This window comes from Furipterus horrens, unplaced genomic scaffold, assembly GCF_987537825.1.
Source record: "Furipterus horrens unplaced genomic scaffold, mFurHor1.1.pri manual_scaffold_6, whole genome shotgun sequence".
Classification (NCBI taxonomy): Eukaryota; Metazoa; Chordata; class Mammalia; order Chiroptera; family Furipteridae; genus Furipterus; species Furipterus horrens.
Genome location: NW_028327176.1, coordinates 81,661,927 through 81,678,129, shown reverse-complemented (window position 1 = coordinate 81,678,129; position 16,203 = coordinate 81,661,927). Strand labels below are relative to the sequence as shown.

The 16,203-nt window shown below is 43.0% G+C and overlaps 1 protein-coding gene and 1 pseudogene across 40 annotated transcripts in view; one reads left to right on the top strand and one right to left on the bottom strand.

The window, feature by feature from the left end:
• Window positions 1-4,947: 4,947 nt before the first annotated feature.
• Window positions 4,948-6,225, bottom strand: LOC150006617 (annexin A1 pseudogene; annotated as a pseudogene).
• Window positions 6,226-9,596: 3,371 nt separating this feature from the next.
• MAP4K4 (mitogen-activated protein kinase kinase kinase kinase 4) overlaps window positions 9,597-16,203 on the top strand; it is a 218,823-nt gene continuing 212,216 nt past the window's right edge. For 8 of the 40 annotated variants that reach the window (XM_090281922.1, XM_090281912.1, XM_090281905.1 and 5 more), the window contains exons 1-2: window positions 9,603-9,970; window positions 10,270-10,335. In XM_090281922.1, the coding sequence (XP_090138048.1) occupies window positions 9,914-9,970; window positions 10,270-10,335 (123 nt within the window). In that variant the 5' untranslated portion in view covers window positions 9,603-9,913. Of the gene's footprint in view, window positions 9,971-10,269; window positions 10,336-16,203 lie in introns of all 40 variants that reach the window. The other 32 variants (XM_090281897.1, XM_090281902.1, XM_090281896.1 and 29 more) reach the window with 10 other exon arrangements.

Sequence of the window (16,203 nt, the reverse complement as noted above, 5' to 3'; positions counted from 1 at the left end):
TCTGGGAGGAGGTACAAAGGAGGTCCTCTTACTTTGCTGCCATTTTGCAATCCCCAGGTTAATTATTTCTGATATCCTCCTCCTCCCATTTTTAGATCCCCCTATATTGAGTGCAAGTACCTTAACAGTTTGTCCAGATTCCGTACTTTTCCTGACACTTTTGGGTTTTTAACAACTCCCCTCATTTGCACTTAATTACTTGGGTGAGTTTGGGTTAGAGATGTCTTGATCTATCCTCCTCTATTTCGGAGTTCCTTCTACTTTACCATGTGATTTCTGTCAAACACAGCAGTGTTTGTTTTTAATTGAGGTATAATACACAGTTATACACATTAAAGTGTACACTATGATAGATTTTTATATTTGTATACACCCCATCAGCCAGATCAAGTGTAGCCATGAATAGCTAACCTAATTGTTTTATTATTGTTTACTATTATTATGATTAAACATACCACTGTAGTGTCACATGATATAATATAAAAGAAAGTGGCAGAATTCCATCACAGTTTAGAATTAGAGAATTCAAGATAACAGATTTACTATCACTATCTTTGAATGCTCTTTCTGGATCCATTTATGTAGGAACACCAAAGACCCTGTGTTAGCCACACTTTATTACTCATCCCCAGCCAGAGTCAGTTTCAGGGTCCAATGTGCTGTTCTCCACCCTCTGGGGTGCCAATCATGGTTAATTTAGATGCACAGAGGAACCAAAACCCAAATACCAGCAAGTCCCTGCAGAGCTAAAACTACAACTCACTGAAAACTGTCTCATGCTTTCTCTTCTTCCCCACTACAATACTGTGTAAGAGAAGGAGGTATTTGGTAAAGTGTTAATGTGTCTGCATGCATGTGTGTAATATATTAAATACATCTGAAATGAATAGGTAAATCTGGGGATACCGTCTAAGGCTCTATTCTTCTTCTTTAGTGCATTTAAGTCTACATTACAAATACTATGGCCCTTGGCTTTTTTGTTTCAATATTTAAAAATGACACAGAGCCTCATACTTGGGGTTGAGCCAACAAACTGGGCAGTGTCTTTGCAGTGTCAGTCAGAGCTCTAAGTAGTCAAGAATGTATAACCAGACATGTAATTACCTAAACTGTCTCTTTTTAGACCCCATTTTAACTAAGTATATTGCCCTCATTTCTCCATTAGCCAGGCTTGTTGACTCATCAAGATTGCAAGCCCAAAGGCTCTGGACCATCTGCATCTAGGACAGCACCTATTATTCCATGGCTGAAATTCAGCACATGTTGAAAAATAACAATAATTCCTTGTAGAGGAAGTTCAGGGGCTTCTTAATACAATGCCAAGTATTTTTACTTGTCAGGTGACAGAATCTTTGACAGATAGGCTGTTTTCTTGAGGAAAGGCAGCCTGATGCAGGAGAGGACAAGCCAGATGTGGTCTGGGCTTCTCTGCATAGACTGGTGTGACTGCATACATCACTTACTTCACCTAAATCTGACCGTCATCATCTGCAAAATGCTAATGGCTGTAAAGCTGTGCCATTGCAGGGCTGTGATAAGGATCCCTCCCGCAGGAAAACCCTTTGTATACTAGTAAATTTTCCACCAGTCCTATGTGGTTCTCAGTGACCCTAAACTCAGCCTTGAGCTGTGCAGGCAGTTCAGTGCAGAGCCCTGAAGGATCCCACTTCTTCTGCACCTTTCCTTCTCTATATCTAAAGAGCTAGGATGTGATTCTAAAGGTCACATATTTTTGTGTAGTACTTCTCCACAAGTACTATTTTAAATCTAAATAGATTTTTTAGAAGTGAGGCAGGTAATAGTGATGAGTCCTAATGCACTAAAAGATACAATTCTATAAGAATAAGTGCTCCTTCCTTTTTGTGACTCTTAGTTGCATTTCCAGGAGAGGGGTTTCCAAACACATTTTCTCGTCCAACTCTTCCCATACCCCAACACCTTCCTACTCATCAACTCCCAATGAATCTCAGGGAGCTGTCTGTAGTCAAGAATCAGGACAAATCCAGGATTTATGTTAGTCATGGCTGGCCTCTTGACGTGGTCCTGACTATATTTTCTAAATTAGTTGACCACCAAGTATACAATATAGACATGGAGAGAGGATGAACATGATAACTATGTTTATTCAAAAGAACAGAAAAGGCCTCAAATTTTATAATTCATAAATATGGCACTTATAGTTCATAGTTTGTTGGTATGCCATCATTTACTCTTTTATTATAGAGCATATGTGAGAAGATTTTGAGACTGGAATCAATATAATTTATTGAGAACTACAAATCAATAGGACTGGCCAGCTTGCATGATCACTAATGGAGCACTGTGGTTCATTCATGTTTGAAGTGACAAACATGATTATGGTTGAACTCTCCCCTTCAGTGAGTTCAGTATCTCATGTGTCCCCTTAACTCCCACATTCTGATGCATGTTGGCTGGGACATGATGCATCATATGCAAATTCAGGATTCTAGTTCAGTTGTGGTATAGAGAAATTCACTGGTCTTTTTCTGAGGTCACTTCCTGCACAGGCTTAGAACACAAATATGTGATCAAGTATAAATAATATCTGTTATCTCTTCAGTTAGTAGGCCTACCTTGACCTTCCTTTGGCAGAGCCTCTGATTCCCTTTGCCCAACCACCTATCAAAACCATATAAACCTGGCAACTACTTCTCCCAACCACTTTGTATGGCTACCATCTTGATTTCTATAGCTAGGGCTATCTCTAACCTCATTTCTGAGGCCACTAGAGGATTTTGCAGGTAAAGGACTTCTCATAGCTAAACTTGATTTAAGCAATTATGACATATAAAATATAAATTTACAAAAGGATAAGTTAAGGGACAGTAATTCCCTTTTATAAAAGATTTCAAATAGGTCTTCTATAAACAGCAAGTTCCTCTGCATTGAAAATACTATTTTTTAAATGTTTACAAAAAACTTGAATGCAGGGACACATAAAGTAAGGTAAATCTACATTTTCTCCTTTTCTAGCTAGGTCCATCTAGGTCAGCTGTCCACAGTGATAACCTGCTCATCAGCACATTCATTGACTTGTCTCCATTTCATGTTTTACTTTCCCATCCCTTCACTGCATTCTTGGGATTGCCTTTCAAATAAACTCCCTGCACCAAATCTTTGCCTCAGGATCTCCTTTTGGAATACCTGAGCTAAGACAATTCCCTTACCACAGAAGTGACAACATCTACAGTCCTGGTAGCTGGGGTAGGAGGTCTGTCTTGCCTCTGGCCCACTCTTTTTTTTTTTTGTTGCCCTTTGATCTGCTTCTGCATTCCATACCTACCATCCTTTTGTGCACTGGAGTACTTGCTTCCTTTTAATTTAACTGATACACTAGTTACATGGATTGCCCCTGGCTGGTTTGGCTCAGTGGATTGAGCGTAGGTCTGCGAGCTAAGTGTTGCTGGTTCGATCTTCCAGTCAGGGCACATCAGAGAAGGAAAACTCTGACTCCAAAAAACCTCCGCTGCCTTGCGGCATACCTCTTCAGGGGAAAGGCTAAGGGAGTAAACCCCGACAGAAAATCCGGAGCCGGAGTCCCTAAGGCGGTTTGACGTTGTAGTCAACACCGGCAACTCCTGCGGCGCACCTGAAGCCAAGCTGTATTGACTCCGTCTTTCCCTTGGACCCTTCAGCTGCGAAGAGAGGGGGGGTCTGCTGCATGGGCAACAGCAGACCCTCCATATCACCCTGCCCAGGCTCTGTAGCTTCAGCTTCACTGGAGAGGACACTCCAGCGTCATCGCAAGATGTCGATTCAACCCGGGAGGAGACAGATACCGTGTCACTCCCGAGTCGGACTGCACAGCCATTCTCGGCGGTGCAGATAGACTCTTAAGAAGCTACACCATCGTCTCTCGAGACGGACGGCTGCCGACGACGACGACGAGTTACATGGATTCTGATTGTGTCTATCCATGCTCAAAGATGGCCTTTAAAGGGCTGAGCTCTGCCACTGAATTTACAATATTCCACATGTTCCCTTAACTCTCATTGCTCATAGCAACTCATTTTCACTATGGCGAAGAGGTATGGGCAATTATAGGGCTGAAACCAGGGTTACCCACATTAGTGTCTCCAAGGCCCTATAGGATTTTTCAGTCATTTCCATTCAATCCCCTAATATCACATATTAGAAAACTGAGGGACAGAAAGGGTAAGCATTTGCTCAATACCTTGTCCATCAGAGATTAAGAACTCAGATCTCTGACACTTAAGCCTATGCTTTTCCCTTTCTGAGCTTTTCCTGCACATAACCCACCATTGTTTCCTTTGCTTGACTTAATTCCCCTTGCTCACTACTTACTTTCATCATTTATTTCCAGTTAAGCTAAGCCCTCTATGACCCTGAGCCCTTAAGATATATTCAGGCTGTTTCACAGTTCTGCTGCCCTCCTTGCCCTGCCCCATTGTGAAGCTGAAAATCAATTTCCATCAATATTTTAACAATAAAGAAAGAACTATGACATTTGTAAAGTGATGTTGTCCATTTTGACCTCTTGCGTAACTCGGCTCCCCCTGGAATTTCTATGACTGGGTGTGAGCTGATTTACCCTGGAAAGAGGCACATTTATGTCCCTTGGCCTGCTGAGCTCTCATCTGCCATCAGAGCTCTTGGCAGTCTCGGTTGACTCGACTGATAATCTGGGTTTGGTTTTTAACCTCTACATTGCCCATGGCTCAGTTTTATCTTCTGGTCCCTTCTAAATCATCAGAATTTCTCTCTCAGGGTTCTCTGAACTGAGTGCTCCAGCCCAGGGTGGCCAGTGTCCTCATTCTTTCAGCTTCTCATTCTTCTTTTTTTTTTTTTTTTCCTGTAAAATCATTTTATTTTCTGTTACATACACATCTTTCTCAGGTAATGTTACTAGAACAACCTTTTATGGGATTTTACAGTTTAGGTTACATATATATTTTTTAAAACTTATCTCTACTATATAGAGTTGTGATATAAAAATGATTTCTAAGCTATAGTTTTCAGAAACTAGTTAGCTAGACTAATCCTGCTTTAAACTTCCCTATTTAAATCTATAATATGGCATAAAAAGACATCATTTAAAAAATCTCCTGATCAAAAATCTTGAGATCGTCAAAGAAATGTTTACTGTCCTCCACAAAGAGCCACTAGGATTTTTTCATAATCTCCTTTGGTTTCATCCAGGATGGCTTGGCAGAGAGAGATACCATACAGCTTCTGATATCATGCTTTGATATCATTCATGTCGATTTCAGAATGGGAAACCATGATCCTGATCAATGTCTTATGACGTGTTCCCACACCCTTCATGGCCTGATGAAGCTTCTCAGCAAAGAACATTGGTTTGTTCGTGGCACACTTCACGATTATTGTGAAGCGTTTCTCGACATCACCTTTCATCTCCAGTTCCAGAACTTTGTTCATGTCATGCTGGCTGTACTTGGTGTACTTCTGAAACACTCGGCGAAGATGGGGAAAGGTTCTGGTGGTAAGAATGGTGTTGAAGACGTTCACATCTGTCCCTTTTCTCCTTTCTCCTGCTTCATATAATGCCCTGGCGTCTGAATCAGCCAGGTCCTCAGTTATGCCAAGCTCCTCAGCTCGGTCACCCTTAACAAGAGAGAGCAGAGCCTTCTGATAATCTCCAGAGGTGTCCGAGGTGATGTCTTTAGCCAGATCTTTCTTCAATTCTTCTCTATAGACTCTGTTAATTTCTCTGATTTCTCTGTTAGTTCTTGAGGCCAAAATTTCATTCAGAGTGTCTTCATCAGTTCCAAGGCCCTTCATGGCAGCACGGAGTTCATCAGCATCAAACTGGGCTGGAGTTTTTAACAAAGCCAAAGCGACCTCCTCGAGGTGGCCTGTAAGGGCTTTCTTTAGAGCGTCTTCCAATGGCTTTCCTTTTTCCTGGAGGTAAGCTGCTTTGATCTGTTGATGCTGTGCATTGTTTCTCTTAGTTAGAATGTCAATGATGCTTGCTTCATCCACACCTTTAACTGTTATTACTTTATGCAAGGCAGCAACATCTGAGGAGGGGTTGAAGCTGGGATACGGGCTCACTGCTGACCCAGGACCACCTTTGGATCCTTTCACAGTTTTGATGTATTCCTGCTCTTCATTTTCAATAAACCATGCCTGCTTGAGGAATTCTGATACCATTGACATTTTAAAGAAGTTTCTTTTTTACCACCTCTTCCAAAGAACTAAAGAGAGATTCTTCTCTGAAAGTTTCACCCAGATTCTCATTCTTTGTCCAACTAACTTATTTTTTTCCTTCAGCCTAAAATGCCAAATTAGTATTTATTTTCCAAATTATTATCTTGAATGTATTTTGGGGTGGTTTTATTTTGTGTTCTCAAATAGATTCTTGAGGACAAAGGCCATGACTGAAGTCTACTTCCTGGCATCACATATTGCACATGGCTTTTTATGGACTAAATGTTTATGTCCCCCCATATGTTGAAATCTTAAGCTCCAGTGTAGCTGTGTTTGGAGCTGGGTCCTGTAAGGAAATAATTAAGTTTAAATTCATAAGGTCATAAGGATGGGGCCCTGATCAGAGAGAGAGAATTTTTTTCTCTCTGTGTACTAGTAGTCAGGAAAACCCATGTGAAGACACAGCCAGAAGGTGCCCATCTGCAAGCCACAAAGAGATCTCTCACTGGAAACCAAATCACGTTGAACCTTAATCTTGGACTTCCAGCCTCCAGAACTGTGAGAAAATAAATGTCTGTTATTTAAGCCACCTAGTTTGTGGTATTTTGCATAGCAGTTTGAGCTAACGTGTGCCTGTTGATTGAGAACATGCCCCTGTCCTTGGAACTCAAGGAGAGTTGCATGCTGAGGAGGGGTACACTACTTCTGTATGAAAAGTTAACTAACTTTGCAGAGTCCAAAACCAAACCTTCCTTTGCTACCACAACTCAGCAACTCTCATCCTCTCCTCTGTTCATGACAGCATCCTCCCAAATGTGAACAAGGATCCTAAACACAGGACCCAAGTCTTAAGGGAGTCTACTGGCCCAAGAACTCTTACATCTTATGTCTCCGAGCCTGATTATTCTGCCTGTTCTCTTGAGATGGCCTCTTTTATTTTTTTAAAAAAGATTTTACTTATTTTTAGAGAGAAGGGGAGGGAGGGAGAAAAAGGGAGAGGAACATCAATGTTTGAGAGAAACATTGATCGGTTGCCTCTTGTATGCATTCTGAATGGGAACCAAACTGCAACCCTGACTGGGAATCAAACTGGTGACCTTTCACTGTGCAGGATGATGCCCAGCCAACTGAGCCACACAGGTCAGGGCTCTTGAGTTGGCCTCTTAACTGTCCTTCCTTTCTCTAGTCTTCATCTAGTACACAGAAGAAGGAACAGAGGCTTAGAAGTTAAGCAACATGTGCAAGGTTACACAAATGGTAATAGAACTAGTTTGAAATCCAGTTCATTTTTCCTCAAACCCAGCATCCTTTCCATTAGATCTCTGTTAGTCTAGCCAGAATTTATCATGTTCTGCCTTAGCTGTAGCCGTTTATGAAACTATCTTGCACCCATTATCAAATTGTAAGCTCTGAGGGTAAAATGTTTTAATCTTCCTTCTATCTTGGAAAATGGCTAAGCCAATGCCTTGCACAGGGTAGGCACTTCAAGAAAAGGTACTGAATTGAAAGTGGGAAATAACTGCCACCATGATGATACGGCAAATAGCAGCATAAGGAGACAGACTTAGAGAAAGCTTATAAGAGAGGCAAGAGATAGTTTCTGAGTTGAGCTTGAGGTGATAGAGAGAATTTGCCTAGGCAGAGAAGAGAATGGTCTGAGGCAGGCCTTAGAGCATAAGTTTAGACTTGAGGCTGTGATCCTGGATGGGTGAGGTGGGGGCTAGAGTTTATGCATCAGCTTCAGCTAGGCATACCAAGCAAGTCACTTAACTTATTTAGATATTGGTTTTCTAATGTGGAAAGTGGGAAAAATAAGAGCACCTATTATTTAGAGTTAATGTGAAAAATAACAAAATAATACATTGTCTGGACCCAATACATGCTATCTGTCAAGAATAATAAACACTACTAATATATTATCACTAATAATATGGTCTGAAAGTTCACATGAACATCAGTCTAGCTCTCTAAACTATTTAATTTACAGTCACAGATAATGCCATTGCTGTTGATAGATTAAGAAACAAAATGATTTAAAGCACTATTAAATTCATAGTAACATTCTTGTTATTATAATTTTCTCAGCCAGTGGATTCTAGGAGTCTTTGAATGTATTTTAGCCTTAGAAGGGATTCTCATAGTTGAAAATCTTGGGAACCAAACTGCTGGGAGGCAGGAGAGTGCTAACCATATTCTGGGTAAAAGACTAACTTGGCTGAATCAGAGACTTTTATTTCGGGAATAGGCTGAGCTGCTCCATATCCAGGCTGCGCTTTTAAGGAATTTAGGCACATCCCTTATCTCTCAGCACTCTGGTTTACTCATCCCTAAAATAAGGATAGCATCACTCCTGGCCTACAGAAGTACTGTATGCAAAGCATCAGCCGGTAGATGATGATGATGGTGATTTTTGTGAAGCCTAATTATGAAGGGCCTTGGATTTACATCTGTGAGGCTACTGGTCTCAAAGTTTGATTCCAGCAACAGCAATGCTAGCATCCTCTCAGGACTTGTTAGAGATGCAAATCACAGGCCTATCCCAGACCTGCTGAATCAGAAACTGGAGGTGGGGTCAGCAATCAGTGCTTTTACAATCCATGCTGGTGATTCTACGCACTTAGGTTTGAGAACCTGTTGTGAGGTAATAGGGAGCCATCGAAAGTTTTCATCTAGTAAAAATTCTTGGTGAGTAGAATTAAATTGCCTAACCACTGACAAGTTTCCAAAGTTGCTGGAAGATGCCTGTTTATTATCCTTAATGATCTGTAGGCACAAAACCTGGGTCAGTACTGATGACCCCAAAAACTACTCACCTGAGTGAGGTAACCCAGCACAACACTATTAGAGGAATTGTTCGGAAACTGTTCCCACTCCAAATTTTGGGACCCCGCAGCCAAGGGATGCTCAGCGAATTTCCCAACTACAGCCAGGTCAGAAGATTGGCCTGGAAAAGAAGAGAAAGGACCAGGAAACCATGTAGAAGGAGAATTGAGGGTCTTGAGGGTACAGAACCGGGTAGTGCGGGAAGGGGTAGGGATAAGTGGGGGTGGGGAGTGAGTACCCTCCTCCGCTTGGGTACATCCCTTTCGCATCCCTTTAGAGCTACAGCAGCATACAGACTCTCCCATACATGGGTAAGGGTCCGCTGCCTTTCGGCATTTAGGTCCTTGCTTATTAGCGCGAGGTGAGGGCGCCCTTTTGCGCTCGGCACCGCACCGGGGCCGCCGAGGCCGTGTTCTGCGTGTCCGGCCCTTCGGGAAGGCGCTCTGCTGGGCCCCCTACGGCCATTGTTCGGCCGCACCTCTGATGCACATTCACGCCACGCGGGCGGGCGCCCCGCGCCCTCCAGGCGGGGCTACGGTGGGAGTGCCTTTCCGCCTGTCCTTCCTGCCGGCGCAGGAAAGGGGGAGCTGTTTTCTCTCTCCGCGGAATATGTTTTCGTGTCCCCTCCTCCCGCGCCGCCTGTCTCCTCCGCCCTCCTCCCCGCTCCGCCCCCACCGCCCGGGGAGCTTTGTCTCCAGGCCTCGCGCGCACTCGCTCCACTGTCGGCGGCGCGGCGCCCCCAGCTCCGGGCTGTGAGTAGACGCGGGCGCGGGCGCGGGGCTGAGGCCGGGCTACGCGGGGCCGCCGCTGGCCGCCATGGTGTGAGCACCGCCGCCGCCCCGCGCACGCTCCGCCCGCAGCCGCCCGGCCTGTGACGAGATCACCCAGCCATCGCTGTCTTCATTCTGACACTCGCTTTGGGTGGCAAAAAGGGAAAATGGCGAACGACTCCCCTGCAAAAAGTCTGGTGGACATCGACCTCTCCTCTTTGCGGGTGAGTAGACGCCACGGACCGGCCGCGGGTGCGCGGGGAGCTGGGACCGCGCCCTGGGGCGTCGGGCGCTCGGGCGCCGCCGCCGGTGCGGCGGCCCTTTTGTCTGCCGTGTCCGCGTGTGCGGGGTTGGGGCGCGACCCACCACCGCCGCCCCCGCGACCGCACCCTACCCTTGGCTCTGGGCGACCGCGCTGGCGGAACCCACCTCGTTGAAGCCGCCCTTTCTCTCCAGCCGTCCCGTTTTATCTATTTATTGTGTGCTGCTTTCAGAAGATAACCCTTTTCTCCTTCTTGTCTAGGATCCTGCTGGGATTTTTGAGCTGGTGGAAGTGGTTGGAAATGGCACCTACGGACAAGTCTATAAGGTCGGTGTGAGGCACCTTCTTTGTTTCCCGTGGCTTGTTGAAACTTCTTGTCGGGGACCAAACTGGTGGTAAACACGCTGCTGACCGCAGGCCACGCCGCTTGGCCAAAGTTGGGAAAGGGGCTGCTTCTTGCAGGCCCTCTGTTTTTAAACATAGCTTATATCCAGACTGGCCTTAAAAGACCTCGTTTCCTGGCTTTGAGATAAGGAAATAAGCTACACTCTTAGGCATGCACTATATTAAAATGCGAGGACTTTTTTTTTTTTTTTTTCCCATAAGACAGCCTTTATTTATTTATTTTTTGTTCTTCCCAAATCTGGCCTTCTTACTGTGTATGTTAATTAAAATTCAGAATAGACAGGCTTTGTCTATGATTATCCTAAGCCACTGCCTTGATCTTCTTGAAAATTGTCACCGTTTCCTCTTTTGAATGCTTGCCAAGGGCTCAGGGTGCAGAGTTTGTGACACTTTATAACTATCATACATTCTACTGATGGATACATATTTTGGGAAGGAAGGGGAGGGGCATGTGTTTGGGCAACAGGAGCAGGAGGAATTGCAGTGTGAGGATTATAAAATCTGAATTCCAGGAATAACCTGTTTGACAGGTGTTGTAATTGAAACAGAACCGAGGGAGAAGGAGCAGTAAAGAGGATGCCCAGCTTTCACAGCTAGCCCAGGCCTTTCTCCCTTTTCCTAACACTCCGACCGCCCCCTGCCCCGCCCCGCCCCGCCCCCGCCCAGCCGCAAATGGGACTAACAAATCTGGAGACTATGAGTCTGCCCTGAGTAGCTGACACCTGATGTGATTATCAGTGCTGTTCATTTTATCCAGTGCACATTCGAGAGGTTATGAAAGAGCCGTAGGTAATGGAGGCACAGGCCTTGAATATTTGAAACACAATGTTAAATTCTCCATGTCATGATTTGTTTCTTACTACCAAACGTTTTCTGAAAGTTATCTGCACTGGGGGTATTTTCCAGCTGTTAAGAGTGGGTGCAAGGTTGGGATAGAAGCAGGGCTTTGTGGTTTACCACGAAGAATTGTCATTGTTTCATTAAAAATTGGGGGGGGGGTGGTTTGGAAGCTGACTGTAGACATTTTCTTAGGCCAGATTAAGTGTAGATCCTATTGTTTGTCTTCCGCTTTATGAGTAGGGTTTATCTGTCCCTTAGAATGCCTCTCTCCAGCCCCAACTTTTCCTGGCCTGGGCTGTATACTGGTGTATGGTCTGAAGTTGTAGGTTATCCCAAGTAAATTAGCTTGTGTTTTGTTGTTTTAACTGTTGAGGTCAGATTTTTGAATTTGAAAAATCTGTTAAACCAGCCTTCTGGGCTCAACTGAATTTGGAAGCCTTTGGAAAATTTTTGGAAAAGATTGTGTTGCAACTCACTGAGTGGCCTGGTAACTGGCTTAAACACATTCTTCCTAGCCCTAGTTTTTGTTTAAGCAGCATTTTTTTCTAACCCAGTTTTTCAGGCCAAATCTAAGTGGTGAGCGTACTCTTCCAAGCGAGTTAGCCAAAGCTTGTTTTTGACCCGGTTACACAGTGGTTGGATTGTTTGTATCTCCGGGGGTCCGCATGGATATGAAGGGCAGTGAAGTAAACCAGAAGCCAACAGTATGTTTTTAAACCATAAGAAAAAGAAAGAATGAAACCTGCATATGTATTAATTGGTTTTAAGAGGTGGGAGTTCTTCATGGTAACAGGTTCATTGTTAAGTTTTTACTGCTCCTTGTTTCCTCTTTGGTTCCATCCCCCTTTTCTCCAAACTTTTGAAATAGATTTGCTGAGCCCTGCATTTGGGAAGTATTTGGGATACTGGCAGTGACACAGCTCTCTGACTACAAAAGTTTGTACAGTTGAGGAGAAATTCTCAAATAATGCAAAACAAAGGAATTAAGAAATCTGTGCAAAAGCTGCATCAGTCATGAACAAAATACTGCCTGAGATTTTGTTCACCAGCAGTTCTATTTTATTATTTTGGAAAATTTCAACATATGCAAGGGGAGAGAATAGATTACTCACTCAAATTTAACAGTTACCAGCACATGACTAATATGGTATCTGTGATCTTCCTCCCCTCCATTATCTCAACTATTTGACCCGTAAACACTTAAGTACTTATCTTTTTTTTTTTTTTTAGATAATCACTATCCTATTTTCACACCTAAAAAAATTAATGCCTTAGCATCAAATATTCAGTGTTAACATTTTTCTGATTGCTACAAGAAGTTCTTTATTATTTATGAACTGGGAAGTTTAAATCTTAGTGATGGTGAAGATAGCAGAAACAGTTAACATCTCCGTTTTCTTCTCCCTTCAAATGTGCCATTTCTAGAACCATCTATTATGCATAGGAGTTTATTTAGGACTTTACAGATGGAGGTTTTGGGATTAGATAGTGGCAGAGTTTGAAAAGTATTTGTGACTAATTATTTATAAAGAAGCTTTTTTTTTTCTTAAAGCAATTCCAAGTAAAACCCTTGTAACCTGAACAACCTGTAGTCCCAATACTTGGTTAAGTTTTTCTTTTTTCATTTTTTTCTATGAACTTTTCATTTTATATTGATAATAGTTGCTTATTTTGAGAAGGCTGTATGTGAAGTGAATTAACAGTTATTTGAGTTTTGATGTTTTGTGAAAATGGCTTTTTTTAAAAGTATATTTTATTGATTCTGTTGTTACAGTAGTCCCAATTATTTTTTCCTTTTGCTCCCCTCTGCCCAGTAACTCCCCTTCTCTCTAGCAATCCCACCCCCCTTAGTTTATGTCCATGGGTCATGTGTATAAGTTCTTTGGCTTCACCCTTTCCTATATTATTCTTAACTCCCCCCTGTCTATTTTGTATCAACCAATTATGCTTCTTAATCCCTGCACCATTTCCCCATTTCTCCCACCTCCCCCTTCCCAACTGATAACCCTCCAAATGCTCCCCATACCTATGTTTCTGTTCCTATTCTGGTTTGCTTAGTTGGAGTTTGTTTTTATTTTTAGATTCAGTTGATAGTTGTGAGTTTGTTGTCATTTTAGTGTTCATAGTTTTGATGTTCTTTTTCTTAAGTAAGTCTCTTTGACATTTCATATAATAATGGCTTGGTGATGATGAACTCCTTTAGCTTTACCTTGTCTGGGAAGCACTTTATCTGCCCCTCCATTCTAAATGATAGCTTTGCTGGATAGAGTAATCTTGGTTGTAAGTCCTTGCTTTTCATCACCTTTAATACTTCTCGCCAGTTCCTTCTTGCCTGCAAATTTTCTTTGAGAAATCAGCTGACAGTCTTATAGGCACCCCTTTGTAGGTAACTCTCTTCTGTTCTCTTGCTGATTTTAAGATTCTCTTTATCTTTCACCTTTGGCATTTTAATGATGATGTGTCTTGGTGTGGTCCTCTTTGGGTCTAGCTTGTTTGGGACTCTGCTTCCTGGACTTGTATGTCTATTTCCTTCACCAAATTTGGGAAGTTTTCCTTCATTATTTTTTCACATAAGCTTTCAATTTCTGGCTCTTCCTCTTCTTCTGGCACCCCTGTGATTCGGATGTTGGCAAGTTTAAAGTTGTCCCTGAGGTTCCTAAGCCTGTCCTCATTTTAAAAAATTCTTGTTTCCTCATTTTGTACTGGTCGACTGTTTATTTCTTCCTTATGTTCCAAATCATTGATTTGAACCCCGGTTTCCTTTCCTTCACCATTGGTTTTGTGTGGATTATCCTTTGTTTCATTTAGCATAGCCTTCACTTCTTCCCTTATGTGTTTTCTATACTCAAGCGTATCTGTCAAGCCTGTGAGCATCTTTATCACCAGTGTTTTGAACTCTGTGTCTGTAAGATTGGCTATCTCCTCATCGCTTAGTTCTCCCACTGGAACCTTGATTCGTTCCCTCTTTTGGGCCATATTTCTCTGTCTTCCTCATCTTGATAGACTCCTGTGTTTGTTTGCCTCTGTGTCTTAGGTAGAGCTGTCGCTCCTGTTATGTTGTAAGGAGTGGAGCCTTAGATATTCGTCAGTACGAGTGACCCGTTTCACCACGTTGTGGTGCTGTATACGGGGAAGGGGTCTGAGAGGAAACAATGTCGCTTGTTCCTTTTCCGGGCACTTCTCCCACATCCGTATGGGACTGGCACCTCTCTGGCTGTTGTTCCCATAGTGGGTGGGTGGGTGGACGTTCTGTGACCCTGAGGAACTTTTAAAAAAGCAGCTTCTCCTGAGTTTCTTCCTCCATCCCAACCCCCACTGGTTTGCATAGTCAGAAGCAATGAGGATTGATTTTCCTTGGCACTGGGACCATGAGCTGCATGGTCTGGTCTGGGCTGGAAATGCTCCTCAGGTGTCCCTCTCGACTTTTTAAAATGTGTGACTGTGTTTTCTGCTGTCCTACCGCTGCTGCCGCTGTCGCCACTGCTACCGCTGCTGCCACCACCACACCGTGTCCTCTCCGCCCCGGCTCCGCTGCTCCTACCTGTCTGGATGAGTATTTCTTCTTTATATCTTTGTTTGTTGGACTTCCATGCAGCTTGATTTTCTGAAACTTCTGGTTGTCTCTTGTTTTGAGATAGTTGTATTCCTTCTTAGTTGTGGAGGGAGATGCAGCGTGTCTGTCTAGGCCTCCATCTTGGCCGGAAGTTGAAAATGGCTTTTTTTGAGGATAGTTTGATAGTTTATAATTTCCTCTATCTCTGAAAAAATATAGTAAATAGTCTGGGTATAATTGAACAGTATATACTTTTATCTTTAAAAAAGGAAATTAATTTTTTGCCTTAGGTTTTTGAGGACTCATAGAGAAGAATATTCATATAAATTAAGTTTCTGTTTACAAGGTTTTATTCATAATACCACATATAGGATGATCTTGTGCATGTTGAATAAATGTAGAGAATTTTAATTATTTTCATCAAATGGGGAAGGTGAAGGCCTGGCTGCTGTGGCTCAGTGGATTGAGCGTTGGCCTGTGAACCAAGTGTCGCTGGTTTGATTCCCAGTCAGGGCACATGACTAGGTTGTATGTCAGGTCCCCAGTTGGGGGGGCGAGTGAGAGGCAAACACACGGTGATAGTTCTCTCCCTCTCTTTCTCCTTTCCCCTCTCTCTGAAAATAAATAAATAAACAAACAAATAAATGAATTATAAAAAAAGGGGGGGGGAAGGTGATAACTTGAAAAATAAAAGCCAAAGATAATAAATCAAAATTCCTTTTTGTTACATTGGTTTTATTATTTTTAATAATTTGACCATTTATTTTTTCTTGGGGTAACTTCTGTTATTTTTTATTTTGTGAGCATTCAGTGGCTAGTGTTCCAATATGTCTTGACGTGGAGAAAGAAAATCCTGCATTTGGAGAGGAAGGTTGTATGGAGAGTGAGAAAGGAAGTTTGGAAGTTTAGAACTCAGTGGGTGCAGTGTCTGGAGTCAGAGCTTACTCCCAGGAGAGATTGAGCCTCTTGACCCTGCCTCATCCTGTGTGTGTGGCAGAAGGGTGACCTTTGGAAATGGCAGGAGGTTCAGGGAGCAGTGGGCATCTCAGGGAGAGGTTATTCGCGCATGATCTGAGGAGGGAAATCAATCATTCTTTGACCATTGAGGAGCCATTGAAAATTTGCCAGGGTTACAGCTCCCTAGGAGTACGAGATTTGATCAGATGATGTTTTGGGAAGAAACAGGAAAGGTAGTTATCCTAGGGCAGCAGTCCAGAAGAGAGAAGGTGAAAGGTGGTAGCAGTGGTGGTAGAGAGCAAGAGTGTTGGCATGGATTCTTGGGCTCCATTGAACGTGGGGAATTCACTCATTTTTTACAGGCTTTGGTATAGCCCTTTAAATGGGTGCACTGCTTGCCTACTGGATTAGAAGGAGCCTTGGGATTTGTGAAAATGCTA